The sequence below is a fragment of the Phascolarctos cinereus genome, unplaced genomic scaffold, assembly GCF_003287225.1.
Source record: "Phascolarctos cinereus isolate Bilbo 61053 unplaced genomic scaffold, phaCin_HiC Scaffold_1;HRSCAF=81, whole genome shotgun sequence".
Classification (NCBI taxonomy): domain Eukaryota; kingdom Metazoa; phylum Chordata; class Mammalia; order Diprotodontia; family Phascolarctidae; genus Phascolarctos; species Phascolarctos cinereus.
The window spans coordinates 59,234,263-59,257,049 of NW_027555514.1; the positions used below are offsets into that span (position 1 = coordinate 59,234,263).

The 22,787-nt window shown below is 33.5% G+C and overlaps 1 protein-coding gene across 1 annotated transcript in view; it reads left to right on the top strand.

The window, feature by feature from the left end:
• MLLT10 (MLLT10 histone lysine methyltransferase DOT1L cofactor) overlaps window positions 1–22,787 on the top strand; it is a 220,463-nt gene that overhangs the window by 68,723 nt on the left and 128,953 nt on the right. Inside the window, exons 5-8 of the mRNA XM_078151936.1 lie at window positions 9,544–9,653; window positions 14,298–14,401; window positions 17,442–17,534; window positions 19,252–19,348. Coding sequence (XP_078008062.1) covers window positions 9,544–9,653; window positions 14,298–14,401; window positions 17,442–17,534; window positions 19,252–19,348 — 404 coding nt within the window. The remainder of the gene's footprint in view (window positions 1–9,543; window positions 9,654–14,297; window positions 14,402–17,441; window positions 17,535–19,251; window positions 19,349–22,787) is intronic.

Here is a 22,787-nt window from a genome sequence, read left to right on the forward strand (position 1 = left end):
CTAAAGAATGAGTGGGTCAAAAAAAAACATCATAGAAGCAGTCAATAATTTCATTAAAGAGAGTGACAACAAGACAACATTCCAAAATTTACTAGATGCTTCTGAAGTGATAGGGGAAATTTTCTATTTCTAAATGCTTACATCAATAAAATAAAGAGGTGATCAATGAATTGTCATGCAACAACAAAAAAAAGACAACTAGAAAGAGAACATATTAAAAATCCCCAACTAAACACCAAATTGGAATTCCTGAAAATCAGAGGAGAGATTAGTAAAATTGAAAGAAAGAAAACCATTGAACTGATAAAACTAGGAGCTGGTTTTACAAAAAAGTCAATAAAATAGATAAGCTGTTGGTTAATTTGATTTAAAAAAAGAAAGAAGACCGAATTATCAGTATCAAAAATGAAAAGGATAAATTCCCCATCAATGGAGAGGAAATAAAAGCAATTATTAGGTGCTATTTTGCTCAGTTTTTTAAAAATTTCATTTTTCTTTATTTTTCTTTTTAAAATTTAAATAAAATTTTTTTTGCCCAGTTATATGCCAATAAATCTGGCAGCTTAAGTGAAATGGGTGAATATTTACAAAAATCTAAATTACCGAGATTAACAGAAGAAAAAATAAAATACTTGAATTAACCCTATCTTAGAAATTGAACAAGTGATCAATGAGCTTCCTAAGAAAAAATTCCAAGGACCAGATGATTAATAAGTGAATTCTACCAAATGATTAAAGAACAATTAATTGTAATACTGTGTAAATACTTGGGAAAATAGGCAAAGAAGGAGTCCTACCAGATTCCTTTTATGACATAAATATGGTGCTGATACCTAAACCAGTAAAAGCAAATACAGAGAAAGAAAAGTGTAGGCCAATTTGTCTGATGAATATTGATCCAAAAATTTTAAATAAAATACTAGCAAGGAGATTACAGCAATATATCACAAGGATCATACGCTATGATCAGATGGGATTTATACCAGGAATGCAGGGTTGGTTTATTATTAGGAAAACTACCATAATCAATTGTATCATTAACAAAAATAAAAATCATATGATTATCTCAGTAGATATAGAAAAAACTTTTGACAAAATACCATACAGTCCTTTTAAAAACACTGGAAAACATAGGAATTAATGGAGCTTTGCTTTTAAAAAAATTTTTTTTTGAATTTATTTTTAGTTTTCAGCATTCACTTCATTAAGCTTTTGAGTTTTCAATTTTCTCCCCCTCCTTTCTCTCATCCTTCCCCAAGATGGCATGCAATCTGATACAGGCTCTGCATGTATATTCATATTAAACATATTTTTACATTAGTCATGTTGTAAAATAAGAATTAGAACCAATGGGAGGAACCATAAGAAAGAAGAAACAAAACAAAAAACAACAAAAAGGGCAAATAGTACGCATTTATCTGCATTCAGACTCCATAGTTCTTTCTTTGGATATGGATAGCGTTTTCCATCATGGGTCTTTTGGAATGGTCTTAGACCCTTGCATTGCATTGCTAAGAAGAGCTAAGTCTATCAGAGTTAGTCATCGCCCAGTATTGCTGTGTGCTGCGTACAGTGTTCTCCTAGTTTGGCTCACTTCACTTAACATCAGTTCATCTACGTCTTTCCAGGTTTTTCTGAAGTCCATCTGTTCATCATTATGGAAAAGTAGTATTCCATTACATTCATATACCACAACTTGTTCAGCCATTCCCCAATTGATAGGCATCCCCTCGATTTCCAATTCTTGGCCACCACAAAAGATCTGCTATAAATATTTGTGTATATGTGGGTCCTTTACCCATTTGCATGATATCTTTGGGATACAGCCCCAGAAGTGGTATTGCTGGGTCAAAGGGTATGCACAGGTTTATAGCCCTTTGGGCATAGTTCCAAATTGTTCTCCAGAAGGGTTGGATCAGTTCACAACTCCACCAGCAATGCATTAGTGTTCCAATTTTTGTACATCTTCTCCAACATTTATCATTTTCCTGTTTTGTCATGTCCAGTCTGTTATGTGTGATGTGGTACCTCAGAGTTGTTTTGATTTGCATTTCTCTTAACAATAGTGATTTAGAGCATTTTTTTCATATGACTATAGATAGTTTTAATTTCTTCATCAGAAAACTGCCTCTTTATATCCTTTGACCATTTGTCAATTGGGAAAATGAATTGTATTCTTGTGTTTGACTCAGTTCTCTGTATGTTTTAGAAATGAGGCCTTTATCAGAGACACTGGCTCTAAAATTTTTTTCTCAGCTTTCTGCTTCCCTTTTGATCTTGGTTGCATTGACTTTGTGCAAAAACTTTTCAGTTTAATGTAATCAGAATTATCCTTTTTGTATTTCTCTGTCTCATTTGGTCATAAATTCTTCCCTTCTCCATAAATCTGACAGGTAAACTATTCCTTGCTCTCCTAGTTTGCTTATAGTATCAGTCTTTATATCTAAATCCTGTACTCATTTTGCCTTTATCTTGGTATACAGCATAAGCTATTAGTCTGTGCCTAGTTTGTGCCATACTGTTTTCCAGTTTTCCCAGCAGTTTTGTTAAATAGTGAATTCTTACCCAGAAGCTGGAGTTTTTGGATTTATGACAGTAGATTAGCAGAGTCATTGACTATTGCGTCTTTTTTACCTAACCTATTCCACTGATCCACCACTTTAGCCAGTACCAAGTAGTTTTGATGTTTGTTGCTTTATAATACAATTTAAGATCTGTTACAGTTAGGCCACCCTTCCCTTGCCTTTCTTTTCATTAAATCCTTGATGTTCTGGACATTTTGAATTTTTTTTTCTAGCTTTATAAAGTAATTTTTTGATAGTTTGATTGATATGACACTGAATATCTAAATTAATTTAGGTAGAATTGTCATTTTTATTGTATTAGCTTGGCCTACCCTTGAGTGACTGATATTTTTCCAGTTATTTAGATCTAACTTTATTCATGTGAAATGTGATTTGTAATTGTGTTAGTGTAGTTCCTGGGTGTGTCTTGGCAGATAGGTTCCCACCTATTTTATAATGTCTACAAGTAACTTTAAATGGAATTTCTCTTTCTATCTCTTGCTATTGGGCTTTGTTAGTAATATTACAGAAATGCACAATGATTTATTTGAGTTTATTTTATATCCTGCAACTTTGCTGAAGTTGTTTATTATTTCAAGTAGTTTTTTACTTGATTCTCCAGGATTCTCTAAGAATACCATTGTATCATCTGCAAAGAGTGATACCTTTGTTTCTTCTTTGCCTATTCTAATTCCTTCAATTTCCTTTTCTGATTGCTAAAGCTAATATTTTTAGTACAATATTGAATGACAGTGGTGATAATGGACATCCTTATTTCACCCCTCATCTTATTAGAAATGCTTCTAGGTTATCCCTGTTACATATAATACTTTCTGATGGTTTTAGATAGATGCTACTTATCGTTTTAAGAAGACTCCATTTATTCATATGCTCTCTAATGTTTTTAAGAGGAATGGGTGCTTTATTTTGTCAGAAGCTTTTTCTGTATCTATTGAGATAATCATGAGATAATCATATGATTTCTATTCTGTTTTTGACACGGTCAGTTATCCTGATAGTTTTCCTAATATTGAATCAGCCCTGCATTCCTGGTATAAATCCTACTTGGTCATTGTGTATTATCCTCGTGATAAGTTGCTGTAATCTCTTTGCTGATATTTCATTTAAATTTTTTGCATCTATACTCATTAGGGAAATTGGTCTATATTTTTTTCTTAGTTTTGGCTCTTCATGGTCTAGGTATCAGCACCATGCTTGTATCATAAAAAGATATTCCTGTTTTTCTAAATAGTTTATATAGTATTGGAATTAATTGTACTTTAAATGTTTGATAGAAATCACTTGTAAATCCATCTGGCCCTGGAGATTTTTTCCTAGGGACTTCATTTATGGCTTGTTCATTTTATTTTTCTGAAATGGGGTTATTTCCTCTTCTGTTATTCTGAGCAATTTATATTTTTGTAAATATTCATACATTTCACTAAGATTATCAAATATATTAGCATACAGTTGGGCAGAATAGCTCCTAATTGTTGTTTTAATTTCCTCTTCATTGGTAATGAATTCACGCTTTTCATATTTGATATTGGTAATTTGGTTTTCTTTTCGTCTTTTTTTTTTGATCAAATTAACCAAAGGTTTATCTATTTTATTGTTTTTTTCCATAAAATCTGTTCTTAGTTTTACTTATTAGTTCAATAGTTTCCTTACTTTCAGTTTTCTTAACCTCTCCTTTGGCTTTCAGAATTTCTAATTTGGTATTTAATGGGAATTTTAAATTTGTTCTTTTTCTAGCTTTTTTAGTTGCATGCCCAATTCATTGATCTCCTCTTTCTCTGTTTTATTCATGTAAACATTTAGATATATAAAACTTGCTAAGAACCACTTTCAATGCATCCCATTAATTTTGGTGTGTTGTCTTATTATTGTCATTCTTCGGATGAAATTATTGATTGTTTCTATGATTTGTTGTTTGAACTCATTCTTTAGGATTAGATTATTTAGTTTCTAATTAATTTTTGGTCTGTCTTTCCATGGCCTTTTATTACATGTAATTTTTATTGCATCATGATCTGAAAAGGATACATTTAATATTTCTGCCTTTCTGCATTGGATTGTGAGGTTTTTATGCCCTAATACATGGTCATCCTTCATAGGTTCTATGTAACACTGAGAAAAAGGTACATTCCTTTCTATCCCCATTCAGTTTTCTCCAGAGGTCTATCATATCTAACTTTTCCAAAATTCTGTTCACCTCCTTAACTTAATTGTTTATTTTTTGTGGTTAGGTTTATCTTGTTCTTTGAAGGGGTGATTGAATTTCCCCGTCAGTATGGTTTTGCTGTCTATTTCTTCCTGTAACTCCCCAAACTTCTCCTCTAAGAATTTGGATGCTATACCATTTGGTGCATTTATGTTTAGTAATGACTTTACTTCAGTGTCATTATCAATGGTACTTTTTAGCAGGGTATAGTTTCCTTCTTTATCTCTTTTAATTAGATCTGTTTTTGCTTTTGCTTTGTCTGAGGTCAGGATTGCCACCTCTGCTTTTTTTTTTTTTACTTCAGCTGAAGCATAATATATTCTACTCCAGCCTTTTATCTTTTCTCTGTGTGTATCCCCTCTGCTTCAAATGTGTTTCTTGTAAACAGCATATTGCAGGATTCTGGTTTTTAATCTACTCTGTCCACTTCCGTTTTATGGGAGAGTTCGTCCCATTCACATTTACAGTTATGATTACTCTTTCTTTGTGTCTTTGTCTCCATCTCATCCTCTCCCTCCTGTTTATGCTTTTCTATTTCCTTTCTCCCTTTCCCTCCTCACTTGAGTTTTGCTTTAGACTACCGCTTCCCTCATTCTGCCCTCCCTTCTATCAGCCCTCTCCCTTTTCTTTCCCTTTTTCCTTACTACTTCTTCCCTCCCGTCTTTTCTTTCTTCTTTCCCCTCCTAATTTTTATAGGGTAAGTTAAATTTCTGTACATAACTGAGTATGTTATTCCCTCTTTGAGCCAGATCTGATGAGAGTAAGGTTCAAACAATGCCCATTTCCCTCTGTACTTTCCTTCTACTTTAATAAGTCTTTGGCCTCTTCATGTGATGTAATTTACCCTCTTCTAACTCCTCTTTCTTCTTCTCCCAGTATAATCTCTTTTCACCACTCAATTAGATTTTTTATCATCACATCAAAGTTAACTTATACACACACCCTCTATGTATACTCCTTCTAAATGTTTTAATAAAGAGGCAGTTCTCAAGAGTTAACAAGTATCATCTTCCCATGTAGGGATTTAAACAGTTTACCCTTATTGAATAACATGTTTTTTTTTTCTCATTTACCTTTTTATGCCTCTTTTGGATCTTATATTTGAAGATCAGATTTTCTGTTGCACTCTGGTCTTTTCATCAAGAAGTTTTGGATGTCTCCTATTTCACTGCATGTCCATCTCTTCTCCTGAATGATTATGCTCATTTTTGTTGAGTGGTTGATCTTTGGTTGTAATCCAAGTTCCTTTGCCTTACAGATATCATATTCCAAGCTCGCTGATCTTTTATTGTAGAAGCTGCAGGGTCCTGCATAATATTGACTGTGGTTGCATGGTTTTTAATTGTTTCTTTCTGGCTGCTTGCATTATTGTCTCCTTGACCTGATAATTCTGGAATTTGGCTACTATATTCCTTGGCATTTTCAATTTGTGATGTCTTTCACCCTCTGGTTCTAGGACCTCAGGGCAGTTTTCCTTGATGATTCCTTGAAAAATGGCCAGGCTCTTTTTTTGATCGTGGCTTTCAGGTAGACCAAGGAGCTTTCCTTAAACTGATATGTATCTAAAACCATCATTAAATATTATCTATAATGGGCAAGCTAGAAACCTTTCTAATAGGGTCGTGGTGAATCAAGGATGTCCATTATCAACACTGTTATTCAGTTATCGTATCAGAAGTGCTAGTTGTAGCAATAAGAAGAAAAAGAAATTGAAGGAATTAGAATAGGCAGCAAGGAAACAAAACTATTACTCTTTGCAGATGATATGATGGTATATTTAGAGAATCAACTAAAAAGCTAGTTGAAATAATTAACTTAAGCAAAAGTTACAGGATACAAAATAACCGCACATCAATTTTCAGTATTTCTGTATATTACCAACAAAGTTCAGTAAGGGAAGATGGAAAGAGAAATTCCATTTAAAATAATTGCAGACAATATAAAATACTTTGAGTTTATGAAAACCATTACAAAATATTTTCCACATAAATGGAGATCTAAACATATTGAGAAATGTTATTGTTCATGGGTAGGCTGAGCCAATATAATAAAAATGACAATTTTACCTGAATTAATTTATTTATACATTGCCATACCACTCAAACTACCAAAAAAAAATTTTTTTAGTAGAGCTAGAAAATGATGATGAAATTCATCTGAAAGAACAAACGTTCAAGAATATCAAGGGAATTGATGAAAAAAAACTACTCAAGGTTTCACAACTAAGATGCACAGTTAATTGCTTAATGTCTCTCTTTTTATTGGTGTTTTCTTCATGATGGAATTATTTCATTTTAGACAATAATTATATACTTATTCCTAAATGACCAAACCAGATTGTGACTGTTTAACACATAGGGATATCTGCCAGCAATCCAAATATTCTCAAACTTTTGATTTTTCAATATTTGGGGATCCCCTTTATGTCCTCAGACTTTGTGGGAATCTTTAGTGTTCCCTAGAATTCAATATGTCCATTTTTCCTAAATATCACTTCCCTAATCTTCTATTCCTTTCCTCATTCCCAGCTCTATGAATGCTCTGTTACTACCTCTTCAATACTGCGTACTTCTTGAAAAGTGAAAAGGGGTCAAAATATGTGGAAGGTGTTCTGTCCTTTGACTATCCCAGAATACATGCTATTTTCCTTAGGTTGCTGAAAGCTTAATGTTAATAAAGACTAATATGTTTATCACTTTTGAAAGTAGTTACTATGTGTAAGGATGGGCAATGAGGATGGGCAATGAGGGAAGTTGTTACCTGAATTCTTGTTAATATTGCAGTACTAGCTGTCACTTGATGAGACAGAGTATCACTACCTTATGTTAGATTGCCTGCAGCCACTGGTGATGGGAATACACTCATTAGTAGGAAGAGCTGTGGGCCAAACTAGTCCCAGTTTAAGCTTAAGTGTTCAATTGGGAATTTGGTACTTTGGAATAACCATTTCATTTTGTACTCCTCATTAGTTGAGGAAATGTTACATTATTTTCATTACCAAACACATTTATTATTATGTGCCTACAGCAAGACTAGTGGTACTGTAACCAACCAATGTAGAATCGCTGTTGGAGGGTGGCCTAGACGTGAGCCATACCCTTAGCACTTCACTGTTCCATTGTAACTTCTCACTGCCTGCAAAGGTATATCTTATATGCAAAACTATGATATGCAAGGATTTTACAAATCCTTTTTTAAGCCTAATAGAGTAGGCCTGGAAATGTCATCATCAGTTTGTCATTCTTTATCCAGTGATAAAATCATCTTAAGTGGCTCAGTAGTACGAGCACTAGACCTGGAGTCAGGAAGACCTGAGGTCAAATCCAACCTCACATATTTATTAGTTATGTCACCCTGGGCAAGTCACTTTAATTTTTCTCTGCTTCATTTTCTTATCTGTAAAAGGTGAAATAATAGCAGCTGTCTCCCGGAGTGGTGAGTATAAAATGAGATAATATTTGTAAAGTGTTTTGCCTACCTTAAAGCAATTATTAGTTATTGTTGTTATATTTGTAAAGCACTTTGGAAATCGTAAGATGGTATATAACTGCTAGCTATTGTTAACCATCATCGTTATTAGAAATAGTTATAGGCAGTCATTTTTGAAACGTTTACAGGTTTTAGTATTGAGGTTTGATAATTAATAGTTTATCACAAAAAATGAAATGGCTTTTGAATACATGAAATTAAGAGGTTTTTGTACTAACAGTATCATTGCAAATTTAAGAGAAGCTTTCAATTGGGGAAAATCTTTTCATCAAATATCTCTGATGACATAAAGGCAACTAACACAAATATATAATACTGAGAGCCATGTCTGAAAGAATAAGTGGTCAAAGGATACGAACAAACATTTCTCAAAAGAAGAATCACCAACTATTGACCATATGAGAGTTACTGCAAGTCACCAATGATAAGAAATCCATATAATACCTCATAACCAGGAAATTGACGAGGATGATGACGTAAGACAGGAATTGTCAATATTGAAGTGGTTATGAAAATATTGACATATTACTCAACTTTTTTGGAAAGCTGTGAATTGTTCCAACCATTCTGGAAAGAAATTTGCAATTAGATTATGAAGGTGAACAAAATTTTCATATCTTTGACCCAGAGAACCTACTGCTAGTTAGTTATATATCCTAGGGAGGTCAAAGACAAATAGAAATATTCAATATTTAATGAAATATTCATAACAAAGAATTGAATGCCAAGTAGATTTCTGTTGACTGAAGAGTGAACAAATTTTGGGACAAGATTACAATGGAATATTAAAATTATGAGTATGAAGAGTTCAGAGAAGTATTAGAAAGACTTTAATCAACTGATATAGAGACAGATAGGTAGAACCAGGCAAACAGTGTGCACAACGTAAGCAACAATGTATGTAGAAAGAACAAAACCTCCTGAAACTAAACACTGGCTATGATAATGATTGGCCCTGAAAAAAGAGGTGAAAAAATGCACCTTCCTTCCTTTGTAGGACTTGGCACTGTGGTTGTTGAATATTACCCATACTTTCAGACTTAGTTCATGTGTTGGTTAGTTTTGCTTAACTATTTCCTCCTCTCAAAACAAATATTTTTTATTATAAGGGGTGGTTTTTTAGATAGGTTAGATGGGAGGTATATATTCATTAATGAAGATGATGAAAAACAAGTTAAAAATAAAAAAGAAAGTGGTTATTATTTACAAAATAAACATTTTCATGAGGTACCAAGGTTAATGTATTTTGTTTTCTTTCCTTTTAAGGTTGGGCTCATGTTGTTTGTGCCCTGTATATTCCTGAGGTTCAGTTTGCCAACGTTTCTACAATGGAACCTATTGTATTGCAGTCTGTTCCACATGATCGTTATAATAAGGTACCATATGTATAATTATATGAATTTTTTGCAGTAATTTAATAACTTTTGGTTTTAAAATTGTAGAGTGCTTGTTAGAATAAAGTGTCTTAGTTCCTTAACTGAAAAGTTTGACTTTTCCAGTCCTAGATAAAAAGCTAGATCTGTTCTGAGGGGAACCATATTTCCATCTGGCCTAAAATACCTAAAATATGTATGTATCCCTGGCTCAGAATTTTTTAGCTGACTGAAACTCAAACTATTGCTGCCCTGATGTACTTAGAGATCTTATCTATTCTCGTTTTCCCTTTTCCCCTCAGCCATGTACACTTGAAAGCATAATGTTTTTCAATTTTCAATGAAAAAGCATTATTTTCTTTCCTTCCTCCATCTCATCCAATTTTTTTTAAAGGCAATTGGGGTTAAGTGACTTGCCCAGGGTCACACAGCTAGTAAGTATCAAATGTTTGGTCTGAGGTCAAATTTGAACTCAGGTTCTCCTGACTTCAGGGTTGGTGCTCTATCCACTGCGCCACCTAGTTGCTCCTATGTCATCCCAGTCTTAAAGAAAAGAAGTAAAACAAAACTTTTGTACCAAATGCGCACAATTAAGCAAAACAAATTCATACATTGTCCATGTCTAAAAATGTATGTCTCAATCTGCATTTTGATAAGAGGTCATTTTTTTTTACATAGCTTATTTGTAAAGGAAAGAATACAGAGATATTTTGCAAAGGTGCTGGTAGTTAGTGGTTCATGAGGTTTTTTCATATGTCCTGTAACATCTGTTTTTACTTGACCAATAAAATGTAAGCCACTTGAAGATAGGGATTGTTTTACCTCCACATTAATTTAAACTCTATGGCATTCTTAACTCTTGAATCTCTTGCTCTTTTGTCCTGTTGCTACTCATTGCTCCTCAGACTCAGTCCTGAATTATTTCTACTTATCTACCTCCTCTTCTAAATCTATCTGTTGGAAATTAAACAATTATGCTAATTGGATATGGTATAAATTCATGTTAATTCATTTTTAAGGCCATCACTCCAGTATTACTCGTACCTAATTGATTGCCTGTCTCTATCCCTGTGGCAGTTTTTCTAATCCTTTTCTTCTTTCCTCAGTCTTCCCAACATCCAATCCCTATTCCCAGTTGAGGATTTTATCTAGTAATTTATAAGGAAAATCAAGGTCGTTCTCGGTAACTTCCTCCTTCTTAGTGTTCCATGGAACCTTGACATCATTCTTCACTGTCTCCTCCTTTATTTTCTAATAATGTAGTATGGCTCTTCTTGCCAAGGCAAAACCTCTCTTTGATTCTCCTTTTTTCTCCTCCAGAAGATGGCCTCCCTCAGTCGTCACCTTTCACTCTGATTTCCCATATTTTCTGTTTTCATCCATGCTGCCTTCAATTTTACTCAGTTTCCCACATTTAAAAAAAATATCTTTAGACTCTACAGTCCCCTTCAAGCTCTCAGTATTGTGCTATATTGATATCCCATCCCTCATGCAAAATCCTGGAAAAAGCTATCGTCTGCAAAGTTACCAGTGATCTCTTAATTTCTTGATCTGGTGGATTTGATTTTGTTTTCAGACTTCATCCTTCACCTATCTGTTGCATTTGACTCTTTTGGCTACACTTTCATGGAGCCTTTCTCCTCTCTGGGTTTTCTTTTCTGTTTCTCTTCCTACTGTTCTGGCTACTTTTTCTCAGTATGCTTTGCCAGCTCATCCATATCACACTACCCAATTATAGGTATATCCCTAGCCTCAGTCCTAGGTTCTCTTCTCTCTTTATATTCTTGATGATCTCATTAATTCCCTTAAGTTTAATTATTAGCTCTGCCTTTGGTCTGTGTATCTATTTCTGCTCAAATCAGCATATTTATTCCTAACCCATCTCCTGAGTTCCTATTTCATATCACCAGTTATTGGTTGGACGTTTCAAACTGAATGTCCTGAAAACATCTGAAACTTAACACATCTAAAGGCAGAATTTGTTATCTTTTAAAAAAAAATTCATTAAATTTTTTTTTTATTTTCCAATTCTCTTCCTCCTTCCTCCCCTACCCTCAATGAGAAAACAAGAAGAATAAATTCCATTACAAATACGTGTCATCATACAAAATACATTTCTTGTTTTAGCCTTGTGCAAAAGAAAAAAAGAAAATATGCTATAGTTTGGACTGTGAGTCTATCACTTCTCTATCTGGAGATGAATAGTATATTTTATCATTAGTCCTTTGGAATTATGGGTGGTCATTCTGTTGATCAGGAACTCATCTTTTGCCACCAAACCATGTCCATTCACTATTTTTATTGAGGTCACCCTCAATATTATTTTACTCTCCCAGGATTGTTACCTCAGCTTTAGCCTCTGCTCCTTACTTTTCTTCACCCCACATTGCAGTCATTTGCCAAACCTTGCCATTTCTGTCTTCATAATAGCTCTTTCATCTGTACCCTTCTCTCAATTCTCAACCATTATAGTTCAAGCCCTCATCAGTTCTCACCTCTCCCTTCAAGTATTGCTATGGCCTCCTAATCGGTCTCCCAGCCTCAAGCCTCTCCCCACTTCAATTTATCTGTCTGTCACAGAGGCCAAATCGATTTTCTTTAAGTGCAAATCTGGTCATGTTATTCTGTTCAGCACACTCCAGTGGCTTTCTCTTGCCTCTAGGATGAAATGTATTGTGGTAGCCAGGTTGTCATGCTTGAACAAAAGTGACCCCATATTGTTGAGCTATCCATTTTTGACTTGAGGTACCTGAGGCAACAGTTGGCAAGGTATGCAAGGCTTATATCATGTAATACTCCTTTCAAAATGTGCTCCTTATAACTCTTTCCAAAACCACATCTCCATGTCTTGTTCCTTAAGCCTGTTTTTTTGTTCTTCTTGCTGCCTAATTGGTTGACTCACTGCTGAGTCCATATAGTCTTTTGTAATCCTATTTATTTAATTTTTAATTTTATTAAAGCAGTATTCTGACCCATAGGTTTTATTCTCCTTCTAAAGAGATCCGCGATGCAAAAAACGTTGAGTCCCTGATCTGTTGCCAGAAAAACTTTTATCACATTATATTCACTTAATACTTTAATAATTTAAAGATAATTATGTCTGTGTATATTGCTGTGGTTGCTAAAAAAATTGGGATTGAAGTCTCTGCTTCACCATTTAACAACTGTTTGAATTTGGCAAGTTATTTAAGCCCTCCATTTCTTCTGTGTTAAGGTTGTGGAAATACTAAATATCAGTACTTAGTGTAGGTCTAATGCACTATATAAATGTGTTATGAATGGAGTAAATGATATCGCCAGGAGACAAATTAAAGAGTAGAATTCCAGGTGAGGCATTCTTGGTTGACTGCCAGTCACTTAGCACACTTAGGCTGTTTTTTCTAAAGTAAAATAATGAGAACCTTGTATTGAACAAGCCCTAAAGTTAGGGATGTTTTTCTTTAGAAATTAATACAACTTGAAATGATACAAATGAAACCTAATTTCCTTGCAAAATGATATATTGACAAAGGTTTACCTTTCTAATCAATTTTAATAGAATTAACAATCACTATTAAGCATATCTGTAATTGTAAAAACAATTTAGTAAAATTTTTTTAAGCTCCTAATGTGTGTAGAACACTGCTAGTGCTGGAGTTACAAAAACAAAACTGTCTCTGATCCTAAGGCATTTTTGTATTTTATAGGAGGAATACAACAAGGAGACAATGTAGTGTAGTACAAAGAACACTAGCTTTGAAGTTAAGAGGAATTCTGTTCAAATCCTTCCTTAAACTAATTGCCTGTGTTTTCATTGGTTACCTCTCTGGTTCTTACTTTCCTTGTGAGAGATTTGGACGAGTGGACCACTTAGGTTCCTTGTAGGTTCCTTCCAGCTCTCAATTTATGATATTATATAAATGAGTAGATCAGTGTAAAATAATTTTGGGAGGGAGAGAGTACTAATACTTGGGGTAAGGTGGCAGACCAGAAAAAGCCTCTTAAAGAAGGTGGTGTCTGAACTGTGCTTTGAAGAACATTAGGGGACAGCTAGGTGGCGCAGTGGATAGAGCACTGGCCCTGGAGTCACGAGGATCTGAGTTCAAATGTGGCCTCAGACATGTGACACTTACTAGCTAGGTGACCCTGGACAAGTCACTTAACCCTGATTTCCTCACCAAAAAGAAAAAAATCTACTAGGTGGAATGGACTCAGAACATCTCAGACACTTTAAACAGAAGTTTAAAGTCAGGAGGTGCCATGTCAGCACTCAGCACTCTTCTTAGTGCTACCTTCAGATGCTTTGCTAAAGCCCAGACACAATGATTCTTGCTTTGTGTATGTCATTTCCTGGAATGCAGATAATAAAAATTACTTTCTGGTAAGTCTCTGAGAATTGTGGAGCAAAGTACTGATGTATATATTTATACCATGGTATGCCGTGGTATAAATTGGAATAGATGAAGCACTTATTGTCTACCTCAAGAATCAGCACAGCTGCTCTGTAATTGTCAAGGTTTTACAATATTATTGTTGACTAATTTAATTTTTATTTAAGAAGTAATACTTGATTAAAATGAAATGAACCTGTTTGAAGAATATTTACCAGACTCTTGTTGAAATATTTTGCTGCAATTTTGCACTCATTTTCTTTTTTCTTTTAAAAAGACTTGCTATATTTGTGATGAACAAGGAAGAGAGAGCAAAGCTGCTACAGGTGCTTGCATGACATGTAATAAGCATGGATGTCGACAAGCTTTCCATGTAACCTGGTAAGTATTTTACATTAATATTTTGAAGTTCATAGGAGTAAGGAAGTGAATTTATGAAAAAAAAGTTTGATAATGAAAAATTATTCACAGTAAGTATAACAGGTGGATTTTATATCCATACTATTTGTGTAAAAGTTATTATCATTATTTTATTGCAGTTTTGAGTACTCAGGTAGGTAGTTTTGGGCTCAATACTCAATTTCCTGTCTGCATCTAGCTCTTCTAGTTATCAATCTAAATCTCAAAGCTACAAAAATACATTTGCAAGATATGAAGTTTGGAATGTCAAACCACAGAAGATATTTTATAAAATCCATACACTTTTCAGGATGATTTTCTAAAGCCTGATATTATTACTAAATATAAATGTCATGTAAAATAAAATATAATTTAAAAGTAGAATTTGTAAAGACCAGAGATAGTACTTTGTGGAAATATCTAAGGTGAGATTAGGAGGGAAGTTAAGATTTTTCTTTGGATTGGTGCCAACAGATGTATATTGCAGCATCATGGAATGTCAGCACATTCCATGATAGCCGTTTCTAGTTGTAGATCTCTAAGGCATTTCATTGAAGACCTCTTTCACAGTTGGCATCGATAATGAACCAGAGAGAGATTTCCATTCCTCTTTCTGTTTGATGACATAGAAATATTAAATGATTATTCACCTAGTTTTATTATGATCTACTCATATCTCCATTTTTTCTGTGAAAATGAAATGAATAAGAGATTGTCAAACGCTTTGCTGGAGTAAACTGTATCTAAAGTAGGAGTTCTTAATCTAAGGTTCATGAATTTTTTTTTAAATTTTGATAACTGTTTAAGTATAATTTATTTTGTAATGTAATGTGGTTTTGTACATTTAAGAACATTATTGTGAGAATAGGTCCATTGGCTTCTTCAGATTCCAAAAAGAGCCCATAACACAAAAAAGACTGAGAACCCCTCATCTAAAGCATTCCACTGATTTACTAGTGTAGCAGTGCTTTCAGAAAAGGTATTAAGGTATTAAGGTTCATTTTTTAAAACTTTTTTATCATGAGCTCAAAAATGATCAGCAAACATGAATATTATCATATTCAAGGAAAGCCAGAAAAGGTATATAAAACTATCCATCTATTATAGCCCATTTAAAAAATATGTACAAAATTTAATGTGGTGATACTAACATTGCTATGCTTGTCTATGTTCTCTTCTGAAATTTATTCTGTTTTCTTTTTACATATCTTAGATATTTCATTAATGTTCTTTCCTATGTTGCATCGCTTTACTGTTCACTCGTGCCACAAGTTTTCCCCAGACTGAATAAAAGCTCTTCCTTATAGAACTGTTTCTTATTAAGCCATGTGGGCCTTTTGTGATCTTCCTTTCTTGTATGTTCATTAACTGTTCCTTTAATATTATCATTTAGAATTTTTCCAGAAATCAAGGTCCAGATCTGTTGACCTATAGTTGTTAGACTGTCTTCCTTTTTTTTTTTTAATTTTGACAGTATTGTTTTCCCCACAGCCTATGATATCTCCTTCTCCGTAATCTTTCAGAGTTCACTTTCAGTCACTAGGCAAGCAAACTTACCTGTTTGTTGTTTTATTACCCAGAAGTGTTGATGTGGCTGAGGTGACTTGAACTCATCAGGCATCTAGATGCTTTCTTACCATATCCTTCCTTATTATAGTAGTCTCTAGTAGCCATTTTCTTTCATTTCAAATCCAAAGATCATTTTCCTTGGTAGAAAACAAGTAGAATGAGAGTTGGTCAGCTTTCTCATTATTATCTTTCATCTTCCTATCCATCCTTAGCAGTGATCCTATCCTGCTTTTGAAATTCCTTCTGCCGCCCCAGCCCCTTTCTGTGTGATCTTTAGCTTTCCTCAATATCCTTACCTCATAATGAACTTTAGCACTCATGACAGGTTGATGCAATCTATGCTTTTATATTCAACCTTTGCTACTTTCTTCAGTCTTCTGTACATGCCTTTTAAAGTTGGTTGGTTAATGTTGACCTCTTTAGATAATTTCCCCTTTTCCTTCAAACCACAGTGCTTTCTTTTTGTGTTTTCAGAATTGCATATTTAAGAACTTTCCACAGCACTCTTTCCACCACATTATGTAAGGATAAATTTAATTCAGTGGTTTAATTATCAACATTGCTTTTACTGTTTCTGAGTATCATCATACTCACTGTAGAAAGCCTAATTTTTCTTTGTATTAAATGTGATAAAATTTAGACAGTGGTTTCTGATCATTGCTGTTAAACTAGGAAAAATATGTTTTCTAAGGATTCCACTTAGGCTTTCTAAATAAATACTTTGTGTTAGAGCATGGTGGATGAGATAAACAAAAGTTGCATTACTGTCATTAAAGACCACTGGAAGAAATTTCCAGAGCCAAAAAGTTACTACATCTGTTGTTAGGACAGTGGGGTGAAAAGATTTTGCCCTCGTGCTACTTTCTTCACCATGTCAAAAAAATAAAATTTAAATGTACTTAGATCCCCCCCAAAAAAACTTTCATTTTCAGAAAAAACACAGTGTTAAGTATTCATGAATAGAGTAATCCCATCCCATTTTCTGTGGTTACTTTCCTAGAAAATGGCACAATTATGAACTACAGGAAGTTAAACCCTAAGCTGTTAACCTGAACATCAGTGGATATTTTGGATGAGAACAGATGCGCTGAAGAGAGAGAGAGAGAGAGATCATTGGGACTTTCGGGAGGTGGGCGATTGGAAAGAAGGGGAGAAAGAGAAAGAGGGAATGAAACAAGAAAAGGGAGGTAAAGGATGTTATAACAGTATGGTAAGCATTTAATATTTTTAGTTGCAAGAGCTGGATTTAAACTTTAAATCTGTAGCTTCTTAAGAGCCTTTTCAGTTCATGGCAGAAGTGAATCATATCGTCAGATGTAGACTAAGGGGATTATTTTATCTCTAGAATAGAGGAGGAATATATTAAAAATCTTTTATGCCTTCAGGAGAATTTGATGTATAAGGATATTATTGTGGTTTGAATGATTTTTATACTTTTGGCTTTTATTTTCAGTGCCCAGTTTGCAGGACTCCTTTGTGAAGAAGAAGGTAATGGGGCAGATAATGTCCAATACTGTGGCTACTGTAAATACCATTTTAGTAAGCTGGTAAGAATTTATCTTAAATTTAATATGAAAATTAAAATGTTTTGTTTTGAGAGTAAGTGTAGTGTTTGGAAAAGTTTTTCTTTTTTTTTTCCTTTTATATAAGTAAAATAGCAAATGAATTTTTGTTTTGATAGTTTTTGTTTGGAAGAAAATTTGCTCTAAGATGCCGCTTCCTAGTATTTTAAAAACCTGTCAACTAAACATGCAGATGTTCTTTTAATTGAGACAATTACAGTTATGTTTTAGTATTTTAAACAATATGTAGTTGAAATAATTGAATAGATTATCTACTTAATGAGTTATTTGTGCCACTAATTTTTCTTCTTCCAGTTTCATGACTTCTGTGGATTTTACTTCTTCAGAAGAACTGAAACTCAAATCAGTACATTTGCTTCTTATTGTTCAAATGTTTTAGGTTAGAGAAGTTAATTAAATTTCCTTTAGGAATTAGTTTTGAAATTAATATATTTGAGCTTTCTTATGTAAGCATTGATGATTGGGTTAAGTATTAGCTGACCATATTGTGTTCAGATATTCCTTGCAAGGGCAAATATATGTGTATTTTGTTTCTTAACTGTTAGTGTCTCAGTCTTACTGAATTGTAGAAAATGGTTTTGAGCTTTAGTTCTCCCCCCCCCCCCGTTTTTCTTGTTGTTGTTTGTGCTTTTTTTCCGTAATGGAATTTTTAATTTGAGGCAAGGAACAAATCACACCCACACCCACACACCCATCATAGACATTAGATAGAATACCATTTAATGAATCTAACCTAGAATAATTTAGAATGTTTGTCATTGTATATTTTATACTTGTATGTATTGTTCTAATGAAATAGACAAGCGTATGAACTAGAAGTTTAAAGGTCAAATATTCTAAGAGAAATGATAAAAGGAATTTGGGAGTTTTGCATATGAATGAACTCTCTGTTTTCTAGGCATTTAAGATATTGTCCCAAACACCCTATTAATTGTGTGGCTTTTTAAAAAAAATTAAGCTGTGTGTTTGCATGATAATTCCCAACATCTTTTATGGCCAGTGTTATTTAATTTTACACCTATTGCTTTTGATCACTCAGAAAAGTACTCACCTTATTCCTTTTTTATGCAACGGCTTCAGTATTCTATAAACTATTTTTCTTACTATCTACTAGTTATGCTGTTATTAATGTCTTGTAAATGCATGGGTCTGATATTGACATTCTTTTTTCACTTATTTCCTAATAGTAGCTTAATAATTAATTGTGTAAAGGCTGATTTTAAAGAACTGTCTTTGTCACTGCTGTTAACATAATATTGGAAGACCTCATGCTTTGTCTGGAGGCATGCAGTGATTTTCCAAATATTTACTTCTTCCAGTTTTAGCAGCTGCCTTAAAGACAGTGTTTTCTTCCTTTTAGTTGAGACTTTTACAAAATAGACATTAAAAATGTGGTAAATTTATTTTAAAACAGCAAATATGTTTTTCTTTATCATGAAAACCATGGCATTTAAAATATTTCAAGATCAGGGTGAGATTTTCTTTTACTGTGCTTTGGATAATTATTTGACTGCTGTCCAAGCTAATTATGAAGAATGAAAAATTGGGACATTTTTCCTGTTAAGATATTTTATGAACTTCCCATTTAAACTGGCTTGTGCCTTTAAAAAAATAATTCCTTTACTATTTTATATACATATGCAAATATGTATATACATATATATATATGTTTCTCTTTTGGAAAAAGAGCAAACGGGGATCTAATAGGTCATATGATCAAAGTTTAAGTGATTCTTCCTCTCACTCTCAGGATAAACATCATGAGAAAGAGAAAAAAGTAAGTGGATTTGTTGTTGCTAATCATGTGGCACATCTACTTAAAAGCATCTTTTTCCAGCTAATTTTATTTTTGTTAGTTGGAGACCTTAATAAATATGAAAAAGTCAGAATAATAAAGGGTGGTAAGTCAGGTTTTAAAGAACACTTGATATATGTGTAAACAATATTGCTACCCTTTTCTAATCAGCATTGAAAAACAGCATGAGACACAGCATGAGAGGGATATATTTCTCGCATGTATTTACATTAGCCTTGTGAAATCTTTGGGTGATTTAAATACTAAAGTTGGTTGATATGATCACTGATAGGTTGACATGTAGATAAATCTCTTACCAGCTTTTTTTCTGTGTAATGGAAGGAGTTTTGAAGTTTACTGTGGTGTTTGTTGGCCATCATTTTCAGTGATGCTGGCAGCTCTGGCAGCCTAGTACTTTGTAATGGCATAGTGCCATGCTAGTCACATGAGAACTCTAATCTTTTAATAAAAATATAAGTAGCATGCCTGAGTACTATATTTGCCTACCTGCTAACTAACCCCCTTTCTGCTTAGGTTTTAAAAGCTACATGATTAATTATAAACTATAAACTAGTGTTCTTTATAACACAAAGAATTTATAGTTCTTTAAAGACATTTTGTACAGTGGTCATAGCTTGAAGATAAGAATGTGATTTAAAATACCTGTATACATATATTTTGAAAGGTTTTGATCAGTGTTCAGAAGTAAAATGTAATCTTCTTAAATTTTTGATTGAGAAGTTTTCTAGTCTTAATATTGAATGATCATAATGAAACAATCAGTATAGTTCACACTAGAAAGAGCTGTTTCAAAATTTGTGATTAGAAACTTCTGTTCTTATAGTAATTCCAGAAAATCTGGTAGTTTTTGACAGACCATTTTTCAGTGACATTCCTTGTTTTCAGTGAAACCTATTTACCTCACATTTTTTGAGGACACTGTTAACAAGTAATTAATTTAAGCCGTTATACAGTCAGCCTGCTCCAAATAATGCTTCTGTAGCTTGTAATCATTTGGGTTGGCAGTTAAGCTTTCTCTTCCTCTTACCTACTTCCCTTAAATTTAGTGGCCTTTTGGGTATATTGATCTTGATAAAATGAAATTTTTATCATATCTCGGGATTATAGTTTTGGAGGCCCTTCAGTTAATTTCAGCAAAGGTTTATTAAGCACCTACTATGTACAGAAACACTGTTCCCTTAATTGAAATGAGAGGTGTGTATGCTGCTGTTTACTGCTATTAATATTAGGTTTAGGGAACTCAGACCTTTGTATATTTGTTTTTTTGTTTTTTGTTTTTTAATTTTTTTTTTAAATTTTAGGCAGTTGGGGTTGAGTGACTTGTCCAGGGTCACACAGCTAATAAGTGTCCAGTGTTTGATCTGAGGCTGGATTTGAACTCAGGTCTTCCTGACTTCAGGGCTGGTGCTCTATCCACCTAGCTACCCCAGGAACTCAGACCTTTGGTACCAGATAGGCTCAATTACTTTGTACTTTCAAAATAGAAAAGGTTTTAGATCTTTATTTTGCATAAAGTGGGGATAACAGCATGTTGAATTATCTCTTGGACTCAGGTCACAATGATATTCTATCCTGTGTTTTCAGATTATGATATATTTTAGCACTGTATAAAAATATGTAGAAAGAATGATTATTTATTTTAACAATATTTTCCTTCATTATATATAAAGGAACAAATATTAAGCATAACCACAGCAGCATTCCATTAAATTGCTGCTACTTGTCTTCCTTAATTCCAAAACTCATTTATTTATAGGAAGTACTGATTACATTTCTTAGACTATGAAACTTTTAGAGTCATTCTTAATTATGAAAACAAGTTAATTTTTTTTGAATACCATACATTATTTTTTGATTAAGATTTTATTAGCAAAGTTCACATAAAGTTTTATTTGGGAGATAGTAAAAGTTAAATAATATTTACTTGGTATAATAGAATCCTCAGCTTATTCATGAAACAGGATTTTGGTCATAGTTATGCCCCTTGAATTCTGTGTTTCAGCCAGATTGGAATATTAGCTATTCTTCCCTAACATGTATTTGTGATATAGTAGAAAGGTTGCTAGGTTTAAAGCCAAAAGGCTTGGGCTCAAATCTTGCCTCTGCTGCTTAATACCTGTGTGACTTTGGGCTACAATTAATTCATTTACAAAATGAAAGTGCTGCACTATCCCTAATGTCCTTTCTAGCTTTAATTGTATAATCCTTTGATCTTTGTAAGCAGTTCTCTATTCCTGAAATGTGTTTTTTGCATGTCTCTACCTGTCAAGATTTTTCTTAAGCTTAGGTGTTAGATCATCCACCGTGAAGTCTTCTTTGATTGTTCCCACAGGATAGTGATCATTTCTTTCTCAGATGTCTTTTTTTATACCACGATCACTTCGCAGTAAGTCCACTCTCTCCACTTACAAGATCCAACTTTATTTTTTTCCATCTTGAATAGTATTTTTCCCCAATTACATGTAAGAACAATTTTAAACATTATTTTAAAAAATTTTTTAGTTCTGATTTCTTTCGCTCCCTTTCTCTCCTCCCCCCTCTCCCTGAGACAGTAAATAATTCAATATAGTTTATATATTGAATATATATCTATGTCTATATATCTGTATATGTATATGTATATATGCATATGTATATATTCATGCAAAACATAGTTCCATGTTAGTCATATTGTGAAAGAAGGCATAGACCCAAAAAAACCCCCGTGAAAAATAGTATGTTTTAATTTGCATTCAGACTCCCATCAGTTCTTTCTCTGGAGGTGGATAGCATTTTTCATCATGAGTCCTTTGGAATTGTCTTGGATCGTTGTGTTGCTGAGAAGAGCTAAGTCATTTCACAGTTGATCGTCATATAATATTGCAGTTCCTCTGTATAATGTTCTCCTGGTTCTGCTCACTTCACTTTGTATCAGTTCGTGTAAGTCTTTGCAGGTTTTTCTGAAATCATCCTGTTCATCATTTCTTGTAGCACAATAGTGTTTCTGTTGCATTCAGATCTACAACTGCTTCAGCCATTCCCTAGTTGATGGATATCCCTTCAATTTCTAATTCTTTGCCACCACAGAAATATTTTTGCACAAATAGGTTCTTTTCCCTTTTTTTGGGTCTCTTTGGTATATACACTTAGCAATGGTATTACTGGACCAAAGGGTGCACACAATTTTATATCCCTTTGGGCATAGTTTCAAATTGTTTTCCAGAATGGTTGGATAATTTTACAACTCCACCAATATAAGATCCAACTTTAGAATAAAAAACAAATAAACAGATAAACAAAACCAACCTAATAGTAAGTTTGAAACTGAACAATTGAGTAGTCTTCTTTATGACCATTTCATGGCAGCATTGTGGTGTGATTAGCACTTGCTTGATTTGGAGTCAGAGGACCTGGCTTCAGA